Genomic DNA, 12,954 nt, shown 5'->3' on the forward strand with positions numbered 1-12,954 from the left:
TTTGTTGCAGGTAGGTTTTGCTTGACCAATCTCATTTCCTTTTACAACCAGGTGATCTATCACCTGGACAAGGGGGAAGAGATTGATGTCATACATCTTGACTTCAAAAAAGCCTTCGATCTGGTATCCCATGATCACCTCTTGGCAAACTGGCTAACTGCAGCCTCGACCTTGCTGGCTGGGGAATTGGCTCCGCGGTAGGACCCAGAGGTTGGTGGCTGATGGAAGTCAATCATCGTGGTGTGCAGTCACCAGTGGGGTCCCTCAAAGCTCTGTCCTAGGGCCTATATTGCTTAACATCTTCATCAATGATGTGGACATTGGTGTCAGAAGTGGACTGGCCAAGTTTGCTGATGACACCAAACTCTGTGGTAAAGCATCTACACCTGAGGACAGGAGGGTGATCCAGGCAGATCTTGACAGGCTCATGAAATGGGCGGATGAGAACCTGATGGTGTTCAACACTGAAAAATGCAAGGTTCTCCACCTTGGGAGGAAAACCCTGCAGCATCCTTATAGGCTTGGCAGTGCTACACTGGTTAGCACTACAGATGAAAGGGACTTGGGGTCATGATTGACCACAAGATGAACATGAGCCTGCAATGTGATGCTGCAGCTAGTAAAGCGAGCAAAACACTGGCTTGCATCCATAGATGCTTCTCAAGCAAATCCTGGGACTTCATTCTCCCCTTGTACTCAGTCTTGGTGAGGCCGCAGCTGGAGTACTGCATCCAGTTTTGGGCTCCAGAAATCAAAAAGGATGTGGAGAGGCTTGAGAAAGTACAGAGGAGAGCCATTTACATGATCAGAGGTCAGGAAAACAGACCTTATGATGAAAGGCTGAGAGCCATGGGACTCTTCAGCCTGGAAAAGCACAGGCTCAGGGGTGATCTGATAGCCGCCTATAAGTTTATCAGGGGTGCTCATCAGGATCTGGGGGAACATCTGTTCACCAGAGTGCCCCAAGGGATGACAAGATCAAATGGTCATAAACTCTGCCTCGACTGATTCAGTCTGGACACAAGGAAGAACTCCTTTTCTGTCTGAGCCACCAAGGTTTGGAATAGACTGCCGCCTCAGGCAGTTCAAGCACCCAATCTGAACGCCTTCAAGACACATTTGGATGCTTATCTTGCTGGGATCCTATGATCCCTGCTGACTTCCTGCCCATGGGGCAGGGGGCTGGACTCGATGATCCTCCAGGGTCCCTTCCAGCCCAAATGTCAATGAAATCTATGAAAAGCGAACAACACAAGTGGCCATGATAGCCACTCTCATAGGATGGAAACCATGGAGTGTAACTGTGACATATGGACAGATATATAGCACAGCTGAGTCACAAGCCCGTTAAAAATGTGCATTCCAGATCAGATGAAATAGTCTGCACGTCACTTAACAACAATCTGTGCAGCAGCATAACAAAGTACTGTGTGATCACCCCACTGGCATTCATAGGACACCATCATATCTGCATACAAATTGGAGAAATATCTACAACCTCACTTTTATAACAAGTAGTTACCATCTACCTGATGCATTACTGCACAGCCACCACAAGCTCCACATCCCCTCTGGGATTGGTAGCACTGTATAACATTACTTCTGAAAAGTAAAAGTGCATTTTAAATCGTCAGTATGGTTAAAATGAGTAAAATAAAATAAGTCTGTTGTAAGAATGGAATACGTTAAGGATAACGGAGCATGACATTCCTCCAGTTTGGATGAAATTGGCCTCTCTTATGAGCAGTAAACCATATGAGCATTTCACCCATCATTTTTGACACAGAAATACAAATTCTCCTTTTGTTTAAACCTATGTACATCACTAATAGCTCCACTGAAATCAGTGAGTTATAGCACTGTAATCAGAGGAGAACTGAAGCCATAAAGAGTATTGTTTATCAATTTGAAAACCCCAAGAAATTCCCCAAGGAGCTGCAACTAACTTCAGATAGTGGTGTCTGGGGAATAAATAGGACCATTTATATGACAAAATGTAATGTAAACGGAAAGGAACAGCATTTTCTTGCAGGTGGTTCATGCTAACCAAGCATTTATGAGGAAGAAAAGTTTATGTTCTCTCTCACTCTTTATTTTATTATTGTTAAAGTGAGTTTAGTGCCAGTTTGACATCCCTGAAGATGGATGTCCTCTGCATACAGAACTGCTGCAGGAAAGGAAACAACGGATCCAAATGCAACTCAACGCATCCAAATGTACTCATAAGGCTCCCTCCTCTAGCAGGGAAGGGAGATCATTTTTTCTGCCTATTCATTCTTTAGTCTCTCTGGTGAGGATGGTAACATGGGTGACAAGTGATGTTCCTGGTTGTGAGGAGATTGAAGGGAAAGTTCCTCCTGAAAGTCTTCTTGTCAAGTAGTCCCCTTGGTAGCACCACTTGCAGTGGTTAGGCAAGTGATGTGACTTACTTTCTGCTAAGCTGCTTTATTTTACTGAGGATCAGTCTCCCAGCTCTTCAACACCATGTTTATCTGTCTTGTCCAACATCTAGATTGCAGCTGTTCGAGAGCAGGGGTGTTGTTGGTTGTTTGTCTGCACAATGACTGGGGTTCCTAGAAATTGCTGTGATGCCACCAATAATCCAGATACCCGTCTACTAGGTAGCTGGAGTGATATCAGTACAACCAGCTCCAAAGTCCATGAGATTCCAATGACTTTCAGTTATTATTAGCCAAAGCTGGATTTTAACCACAAACCCAGGAGTAAAAGACTCTATAGCTTTAGCTGTCTCAGGAGTAATGCAGTCCCCCATTCCCCTCGCCAGTTCTTTAACTTCCCTTAAAGACCATTTTCAAAGACAACCAAAAAATAAGTCTTGCCTGTAGATAGTTGAGGTGTTTCTCATATCAAATCCTGATGAGTTTATTCTTTCTAGAAAAGCCTGCGCAAGTTCTGGTGTGATATCATATACTGTATCCAGCTGTTTTGTTGCATTGTCATAGCTAATGAATTGTTTCATCTAATTTGTTCAAACAAAAATATGCATCAGTAATGCAAAGGAATCAAGTGCATTAACATACAAGTTTAATATTATAAATGACCTGCCTCCATGCACATTATGAAGTTAGGGCAAAGAACAATCCAGATAATAAACAGTTTGGGAAGACAATGATGAGCAGTTCTTGCTTGCTCATACATATTTTAATTTAGTGCCCCTCAATCCTAAATAATTTAGTGTCTGCTTAATATGGGGCCTCACCCTGTAATCCTTAATATATGGAACTCCTGGTGTAGTACATTGACATTTGAAAACAGAAAGATCACAAGAAAAAGGCAATGGCAGAGGTACACAAAGAAGTAAGCACCTATGGTGGTATACATTTCTGAATTCTAGGAGAAGGAAGGGGTTGTTTGGTTGACAGCTGATCTGGAATGGCTTTGAATTTACCTAATTTAAGTTATATACACTCATCTTCATTTTTTTGGCTTGCACTGTAATCATTTTCGCTGCAAATTGCATCACTGGAAAACTTATACATTCAAAACTCATTCTGCTACTTACTTCAGTAAGACTAATTTTCATAATTTCTTCTAATGGGAGATGTACCATATATCTTCCCAAAATCCATAGGTTTTCTGCACTGACCCAAGAGGCTGACTCATTTAACTCTGTTTTGTACAAATAAATGCTCATTAAAATAGAAATAACACATTTTTAATTTTTGTTATTCGTTATATTCAGTTCTTTCTGTTGTGTAGTCAAAGGAACTCTAAGATCAGAAAACACTACTATGGTTTCCTCTCTAAGAGTAGATACTGTCCATCTGTAATTTCGTTTTTTTATAAAAACAATTTTATAAGCCCTAGTGGAAAAGCACTTGTAAATGTTTTAAATTTTCAATATATTATCTTTGTGTGCACCTAGCCGTGCTAGTACCTGAAAACTTAAAGAGTGAAATTGACTGTTTTTATCTTCTAAACCAAACAAAATGCCAACATAAATGAAGAGTGTAATACAATATTCATGACATTCAGTTTTCATAAGCCAATGTGTTATTTGGTAACAGATGTAAAGCAAGAAGTATTATACTACATATTTCTCTTTCTCAGCTTATCTTGCTGGGATCCTATGACCCCAGCTGACTTCCTGCCCTTTGGGCAGGGGGCTGGACTCGATGATCTCCCGAGGTCCCTTCCAGCCCTGATGTCTATGAAATTTATGAAATCTATGAAATCTATACACAAACATATACACACACACACACCACTAACCTGAAAGTATCCCTTCAAAGGTACAGACTATATTCTAGGAATATATAGAACACTGTCATTGTTTACTGAACTCATATGAATTGTAGGATCATAGGAAAGTAGAGCTGGAAGGGATCTCACAAGGACATCTAGTTCAGCCCCCTGCTCAAGGCAGAGAAAGTACTAGAGAAAGTACAAAATATTTAATACAGAGAAAAATTATAAAGATTCAAAGAACACTTCTCCAGTATACCACTACTAAGTGCAGTTAGACCGAAAATGAAGTCAAGATGTCTAAGTGCTTCACAAACTCAGGCTTCAGAACACTAGGGAGACGGTTATGCCCATTTACTAAGTGGGGAGGACTGAGGCCTGGAAAGTAAGGCCTAAATCATCCCAAAATATCCACTCATTTGGGGTGCCAATGTTCGTATGCTCAACTTGTGGCTGAAAAGCATCTCAGCAACAACTCTACCTGACTTCAATAAATGTCATAAATACATTTAATTTTTCAGTATCTTGAATGAATTAAACTGTAGCTGTCTCAAAACCAAAACAGACAGCATTAATGGAGACTTTTGGAAAAGTAAGTCTAAGTGATTTGCAGTAAGATGCACACCAAGATAATTATAGAGATCAGAATAGATCCAAAGAGTCCTGGTTCCCAGTCCTTTACACTCCATGGAACTACACCCCCTCCTTGTCACCACGCAGAGCAAGAGACAGGCGGAGGGAAGAGATGGAAGAGGAAAAACAGGAGAATTCCTAATGTAATAGCCTGACTGCAGCACTTAACAGAAGCTCAAACTTGCAGTGAGCAGCAGTGGAGACTGTGATCCTTCACATCTCTCTTTGTTCTTTACAAATCAGGTAGAACATGCAAACCGCATAATCACCAGTTTCTGTAGCAACTGCCAGGATGCCTCATTTTTTAATAGCTTGGTATTTGTAACAGGAAACCCATGAGAATAGGTTGAGTTACATAAAGGCACTTCTCTCAAGGTATTATTCTGAGACACTAAGGCAACCTGTCAACTCATGCTAATCCTATGACCCCGCTACAGCTGTATGGGTCTGTTTGACACAGCAGGAAAGTATGAAACAGGCCTCTGTAGTTCAACATCAAAAAGGTACAGGTGGGGTAATCTCCGTCACCCAAAGTAGCAAAAATATGGCAAGGCAGCCTTATTAATAACACACATGCATGGTGCATTTCAAGACCCTTGCACTGTGCAGTTACAGAGGAAGGATGTATTAAGTCTCCCTCCTCGCCCATGTTGTCTTCACAGTGCTGCCAATCTGCAGTGGTCAGGAGTGGGCAAGAGACTCTGACAGTCAACTCTTAAGACACGCGTATCCTCACTGTGCCAGTATTTGCCACGTCTATTGGACAGGCTTTGTAGCTTGCACTGTGCTCCATGCTGCTATTGCTAGGTTACTACCAGTTACTGAGATAGCAAGTTTAAAACTAGTCTGGATATAGCTGTACTATGCTGCAGCCCTGACAGTGCTTTGCAGTATAAACATACCCTTATTAGATGGGGCACCGTATACCTCAGTTACCCTGATTTTTCTCAGGTGATAATAAGAGTATTATTTAAGGAAGCATTTGTGCTAAAGGTACAAACCCATGTTTCAGGAAATCTGGACTCTTTACCAGTCTCCCACAGACGTGCTCTGTGACCTTAGGCAAGGAACATGCCTCATTGTTGAATGGTGATAATGGCAGTGTTTTAAGGGTCATTTACTAGTGCTTAGGTCAGAAGATGTCACTGGAGCTGCATCTTGCTTCACTGGACATTTTTCTATTGGTTTCAGTGGGAAGAGAATCAAGTCCTAAAAGAACATGATATTACTGGTATACTCCTGGCAGGCAGGGAGTTCACCGATACCTTCCTCCTGCTGCTGTGGAGACCTCTGGTGGAACGTGTGTTACACTGTCCCAGACGCTGGAACAGCTGCTGCCTTTGAGAGACAGAACCTTAATAGCTGTGAAAAAAAACGTGTAAGACTCGAAGTGATGCCTATTTATTTTCCTTTGCTGCTTTTCTGACTGAGCCAGTGCCCCACAGTCAGAACTTGCACAGCCTCCTGTTTTGTTTTGGTTTTTTGGTATGCATTTGGCTAATGCATTTTCAAAGATAACCTATTTTTGTAAACAGGGCTTTGGAGGGAACATCACACCTGTGCAGACATCTTACACAAGGACTATGCACCATGTTAAGTCCTATTTAAGACTTGCAAAAGGACTAAAATGGTGCATAATCCTTGTGCCTAGCCTCATGCAGAAGGGTTGGAGACTACCAGTAGAGAATAAGCACATTGGAGAAGTATACCAGCAGTAGAGAAAGAAATGTTGCTATAAATTGTGGTGATGAAACAGTTGGTCAAAGGGATACCTTTAACCCAACTCTTATCGTAACAGGCAAAAAACGTCATTAATGCAATAGTAACCCTTTTGCTGGCCATTTTTTTTCTGAGAAATAGGGAAAAAAAGATAAGTTTTACTTAGATTCAACATACCACTGGCACTGTACGATTTTTGTAAAATCTGTTTCATCCAGTCATACAGCGCTCTTTGTGCATTTGCTGTTGTTTTGTCATAGAGGTCCTTGAACACGACAGACCTAAATGATACAATGATGTGTGCACATTATTTGATGAATGGAATCTTTTTTAATGGTACAGATATGCAAGAGCACTTTCAAAGCAGCAAAAATGAAAGAAAACTAAACACCTGGAAACCACAACCACTATATTAAACTCATTTAGGAAAAATATATTCATCAGACACCAAAATTAATTATTAATTGTTTTCATCGAGAAATAAATGGCTTACAAGTTTCTGAAAGCATCTTCCTGAAGATCTTTTGGGAGGTTGCCAATGACAGCAGGTTGAAGATAGCTCACTGAAGATACCCGCAAAATCTGGCTTAGTATATCCACACATTCCATAGCACTCAAAGCCACAAAGCATTTTTCCAGTGTAATAAAGAACAATGTCCTGTTTATTCCTGGGCTTTGAAAAACTCTCTCTCTAATCCCATCCAAATCCAGAACAACACTTCCCAATTCCTGCAGGTATCAAAGGGTTAAGAGAATATATTTCTTCTGATAATCAGCTTAATTTAGTATTCATTTCTGAGGCATGACAAGAAGCGCTATAGAAATAACAAGCTACTGTTCTGAAATAGTGTAGCTGTAAAACACTGAGTCGGATTCCATTATTTGAGATTATTCTTTTCTACTATGGACTGAAAGCCTGATTGAGCCTCTCAGCAAAATGAAAAGCAGCATGAAGCACACATGAAAATGTATGTACTTGAGAAATTGTGAAAGTCTTTGGCAACTGTCCTTTTACCCATGTCCTGTCTCAAGAAGCCATTACCAAACAATCTCTCTCCAGAACTGAGTAAAACACAAAGAAGTATGCTGCAGGAACAATCTTATTGCAGCAGAATGATGGTCTAATAGGCCATTTCCCCTCTCAAGAAGTCTATGGTTCTGAGACAGCATGTGAAGGACCAATATTTCAGGGTCAGTTCTAGGGATCGTGACTTTGCACCACAGCAATATCAATCCTGGTAGTTACTTGTCAATATAATGGGAGAAAATGACACTTGCACCTCACCAACAGAGACCTCTTGCTGACTGGTATTAGTTACAGAGCTTCCATGTAGAGTGTGCACAGACTCATGTGCTCTGACAGTATGATCAGAATCACAAAGGCCTGAGAGATAAGCAGACTCTTCAGTTATATTTATGCTGGCCACTCATCCAATGGGGAACACCTGTCCTTATTCCAAGTTTGGTCTTCATCCCCAAAGGGAGGAGTGTGTTGTTAGCCTCTCTACCCAATGAGAAAGGCTCTTTTTTTCATATCCAGGTGATGGTCCTGGTCTTGCAATGTGATTTCAAAATTCACATGGAGCCCCACTGACTTTGTTGGGACTTCATGCGGGTGTGAAAAGCCAGAGTATAGATTATACTGCAGTATCAGGCCCTATGTTGGAAGAGATTGCTGTCTCATACTCAGCTACTTGGACACTGTTTCCATCTTTCCACACACTACCAACAAGATATGCAAGAGACCAAATGTTAGAGTGTGGGACATTCACTGTGACCCCTAGCTTGGCCTTTTTCCATTTAGCCAAGGCAGCTCTTACTTTTCACATGCACTCTGTGTAAAGTGACTTACCAAATGATGCTTTTTGCTGCTAAAGAGAAATTTCATTGCGGTTTGAAATTGTTGATGATTAGTCTGTTGAAAATCTGACAGCAGTTGTTTGGGCTGGTATAAAAGATTCTCCAAGTTGTTTTTTATAGAAACCTACAACACAGAGAAACACACACACACACACACACTTATATATCTCGCTCATGGTGTTATTACTAGCTTAATCTTTTACCCCCTGAAACCTTTGTGTAAATAGAAGTAGGGACATATTTCAGCACATCACCTGTAGGGTACAGGACCAGGGTTCATAGTACTTACCAGGTTGTAAGGCATAATTTCTTACATCATTTTGAAAATAAAGAATATGAAGGACTTTGCCTACAAAGGCTAAATTGAAAAAAATACACAACTGGGTATGGGGAAAATTGTGCGCCAAGGTATTAGGCTAAAAGCCACTTTCTCCCCTTATACTCTGTTTCCAGTTAAAAATCTCAGACCTGTTCTGAAACTCTGAGAAGAAACAGAAAGCATCACAGGACTGATGAGCGCTAGCACTTTGCCTTCACTTTTCACTGGGCTGAAGTAAGAATTTATGCTAATTTTTAACTGAACTCTTTGACAATTAGCTTGAAGTTCAGGTTGTAACTATTTTGTTGTTTTTGTACAGAAAGATATCCATTGCATGCAGGGCACATTTAGTTTTCTTACAGCTCTAAATATCTTCCACTCCAGGAAGACAAGACTGACTAATGCTGCTTTAAAACACTAACAAAACTAATCTGAATAAGCAAATGTTAAAAATCATTAGAAGCAGGGAAGTATATTGCCTTTTTCTTAATGAACATGGCAATATGGGTAGCCTGACTTTTTTGGGTGCACAAGTAGTTCTATCATTTACCAATGATATAGTATGACTATGTATTACTGAAACCATTATTAATGTATGACCTATTGCTGGAATACAACTGGCTCAGAGGGGAGTATAAATCCTTAAACTGCTTTATCCTTATACAAATTGTTTCACGGAATTAAACAACTAGTTATGTTTTCTAATTTATGCTGTAATCTAATAACTAGTAATAAACTGAAGGCTTCACTTTAGGTAAAATTCTAACCAGAACCTCAGCTCCACTGACTTCAAAAGAGCTCTATCATTTTCCATCTGATTAGGATCTGGCCCTTCAGGCTGCCTCCCCTACATCAGTGATTACCTTGTACACTAAATTGTCCCGTAAATTTCATTTCCAAATTCAGGTTATAACCCTTCATTTCTACTTCAGATCAACAAGCCCTATGTACTCAACTATTCACCACAGTCATCAATAAGTACTTTAAGCTCATAACAGAGCTCTTGTGAAAAACCCAAACATTTAAATTAAAAACAAGACCTTAATATAAGCAACCCTTCAGATTTGGAAAAGCACTGGAACCCTAGGAAACTCTGAACTGCATGGGCACAGGCTTTGCAAGATGGAATTAGACCCCACACTGCACATCACAGATTATTCTTATTTGGGGGAGCAAATTCAGCTCTAGTTTAGGAGGCTGCAACCCTACCAATGCCAATAAAGTTACACCCAATCAAAATTTGGCCACCCACCAATTGTAATGATTGATGGGTGAAAGGTGAAAGTGTCTTCTGTAAGGTACTCTAACGCGTCACATTCCCTCAGAAGCAAGGCAGAGCACAGCTACCTGGGAGGGGAAGTCTTTCATTTTTGGGAAGAAACAGTGTAGCAGCGTTGCTAAGCCATAAATATAGCAGAAAACAGTACATTAAAGCCTTCAGTGCTTTCCTGTATTATTGGTGTCTTAAGGCTTTACAAATTGCTGATGACCACAAAACACAAGTAGTCTATATTGCCCAGCTGTGTCATATAGACTTATTGGCCATCTCTAAGATTCAGTTGCTGAATTTGGACTAAAGATACTAGTTGTTTAATGTGTTTTTCCCTTTTCTTTAATAAGAATGTTTCGGTACATTAAAAAGTACAAACCTGGAGGCTGCCAACTGTAAATATAACTTCCTGATCATGGAAATAGCCCATCATTTTTTTAAGCATATCTGGTGTCCATGCATTAGTGCTGCAATGAAAAAAGGATATAAACTAAACTATATAAAACCACATGAGTTTGTAAGAGAATATAAATAGACAACAGAAAAGCACCATTATGAGTTACGCCCATATTAATGGGCCTCTGTTCAACTTTGACACAACAGATTTACAAAAACTGCAACCTGCTGAATGCAGTGAAAAAAAGTTACCTATCAAAAAGCTGTTGAAATAAGGTAGCATTTATTTACAGCCTCATTCTTGTTTAGGCATAAGAAGCAGTAGTATGCCTATTCAAAAAGATATAAAACCATTGTCACTGTGGTTCTAAAATCATAACAACTTGATGTACCCATCCCATTCTAACCATAATGTTGTAATTCATATGTAAATTTAATATAGCTTATATTTACAGTGCAGGATGATATTTATATCTGAGTTATTAATTACCTTTGAAAATGGAGTATATCAAGGAAAGCTAAACCAGAAAAAAACAAATATAATGGATTATTATACTGTACTATACTTGAAAATGTTTTAAAAATATAAAAAGGGAAAATTTTGCACATTACCATTAAGATATTTTCCAGCTATTACTTCCTCCTAACAAGCAAAAATGATAAATATATATATGTAACAATACACGCATTTTTAGATTACAGAGTTTTGGTAGATATATTCAATAAAAATACGTACCACAGCCTTGTGTAATAATGGAGGCAAATCTGTAAGAAAGTACTGACATTATACAGCTTTTAATTTTTTTTTAATTAGACAAACATATGTCTATGATAAAGTCAATTGATTTAAATTAATGCAGCTTTGGTCAAATATATTTTCCAAGGTCCCTTTCCAGCCCCGATGTCTATGAAATCTACAAAGAAACAGTACTAATAAAAATAGAGTTGGGGGTTTCCTCAAATAAAAGTCAATACTTCTAAATAAAATATTACGTACAACAAAGTGGGCAAAATCTTGGCTGTCGTAACTCCAGGAAGTTATAACAGAAGGGCTTTGATTCCATTTTGCCAATTGTAGTGTGTCAATTTTACTATATGACTTTTTTCAAAACCCACCAACTATTTCCCCAAACAAGATTTCTGATCTTACCTTCAGAGTTCTGACTAGTTGACATTTCCACATGATTCATTACTAATAAGAACCATATCCACTGATTTTTGGACATTTCTCCTACTGTTATTAGACCCAGAAGATGTTTGGAGTGCAAAAGAAAATTTAAAAAAATTAAAGTGAAAAGACAATATTTATACAAAACTTTCAGTTCTAAATTAAAGATAACACTGACCTACTAAGTTTAGAGATCAGAATTGCTCTAAGAAGCAAGAGTGGTTTGGATTTCAGATCTCAGCTTAGGCCCTTCTCCATTACATTAAGGGGAAAAGGGTAAATGCATGTTCAGTCTTAGTCATATCATAGTCAGTCCTACCTACCTTGTATTAGGTCGGTCTTTAATTTTACTTTCTATAGAATTTAAGTCATATTCTAGCTAAAGGATGAACCCACTTTAATAAAAAGGAAATATACATCTTTGAAATTGCATATCACTCTGTATAGCTGTGGCAAAGCAAAGAGCCAGGGGCCCAATGGATTCTCAAATGAGTAAGAGAACAAATCCTGACCAATCTGAAAAGAAAAACAAAAAGTTTGAACGCATGTGACAGATAAACCATTCCTGATGATTACTAGAGTATCTCATGCACACATGACCCTTGAGAAACCCCTGTATGAAAGCCCCCACCATATCTGTTGACCTCATACGATTGGGACATACTTCCTGCAGGGCAAGCAATGGAGTAAGAACTTGTGAGAGAGCGCCGCAGGGAAGTATCCAAAAGAAGGGTTCAGCCAGACCCGCACCTGAAGTTTTACACACAGCCGGATTTCAGTCAATGCCTGTCACTCTCAGAATGAAAACCGATCGAGTAAGGAGGCAGAGGCCCATGCACCCTGGACCATGTATGTGCCCCCAGATTTCGAGATCGCAGCATGGCATCCTACCTTCTCACAGAGCAACGCTTTCTTTGCACGCACCTTTAACTATCCCGCCGTCTTTCTGGTGACAGAGCTTGGACCCTTTCTCTCCCCCTGGCAGCTCAGATGCTCCCTCCCAAACAAGAGCTGCTCTTTGTTCCTAAGCTGCCTTCATTTTACATGCCAATTCCCTGCCACCGGGGTCATCGCTCCACTTTTTGCTGACCTTAAACCTTTCCCGTCTGCCCTGGCCAGCAAATGAAAGACAGAGCCAAGCTCCTGCAGGAGAAACCGGCGGCCTCACAGGTCCCAAATCCACCCTGCGCTGCCTGAAAAGCTCAGGGCTCTTCTCTTTCAGCGGCTCCCCCGGGAGGGCTCCAGTACATCCGTCCCATTCAGCCGGATCCAGTTTCCCACACAATGCACTTTCTTGTGTCTGCCTCCCCCGTCCCGCGCCGCTCTGCGCGGGGCTGGCCCGAGGGCTTCCACCCCGGCGCTGAGGGCCGGGGCCGGGCGAGC

The 12,954-nt window shown here is 40.4% G+C and overlaps 1 protein-coding gene across 1 annotated transcript; it reads right to left on the bottom strand.

Annotated features, from left to right (window-relative positions):
- Window positions 1-1,196: 1,196 nt before the first annotated feature.
- LOC109314863 (otoancorin-like) lies at window positions 1,197-12,460 on the bottom strand. Its single transcript, XM_019542221.1, has 10 exons — window positions 11,554-12,460; window positions 11,140-11,168; window positions 11,016-11,046; window positions 10,894-10,921; window positions 10,387-10,474; window positions 8,411-8,542; window positions 7,052-7,287; window positions 6,736-6,839; window positions 3,524-3,630; window positions 1,197-2,980 (listed from the first exon to the last, which is right to left on the bottom strand). Exons 1-10 carry the CDS (start codon window positions 11,627-11,629, stop codon window positions 2,813-2,815), a joined length of 999 nt encoding a protein of 332 aa, XP_019397766.1. The 5' UTR covers window positions 11,630-12,460; the 3' UTR covers window positions 1,197-2,812.
- Between the last annotated feature and the right edge of the window lie 494 nt (window positions 12,461-12,954).

The sequence above is a fragment of the Crocodylus porosus genome, unplaced genomic scaffold (assembly GCF_001723895.1).
Source record: "Crocodylus porosus isolate Cpor-Errol unplaced genomic scaffold, CroPor_comp1, whole genome shotgun sequence".
Classification (NCBI taxonomy): domain Eukaryota; kingdom Metazoa; phylum Chordata; order Crocodylia; family Crocodylidae; genus Crocodylus; species Crocodylus porosus.

Bases quoted from the DNA above. Each gene is read 5' to 3' on its own strand.
- LOC109314863 (XM_019542221.1), bottom strand. From the start codon at position 11,629: ATGTCCAAAAATCAGTGGATATGGTTCTTATTAGTAATGAATCATGTG. The intron at 7,288-8,410 runs GTAAGTCACTTT...TGATACCTGCAG, and splicing joins GCAGCAAAAAGCATCATTTG to GAATTGGGAAGTGTTGTTCT. The intron at 2,981-3,523 runs GTAAGTAGCAGA...TGAACAAATTAG, and splicing joins TGAAAATTAGTCTTACTGAA to ATGAAACAATTCATTAGCTA.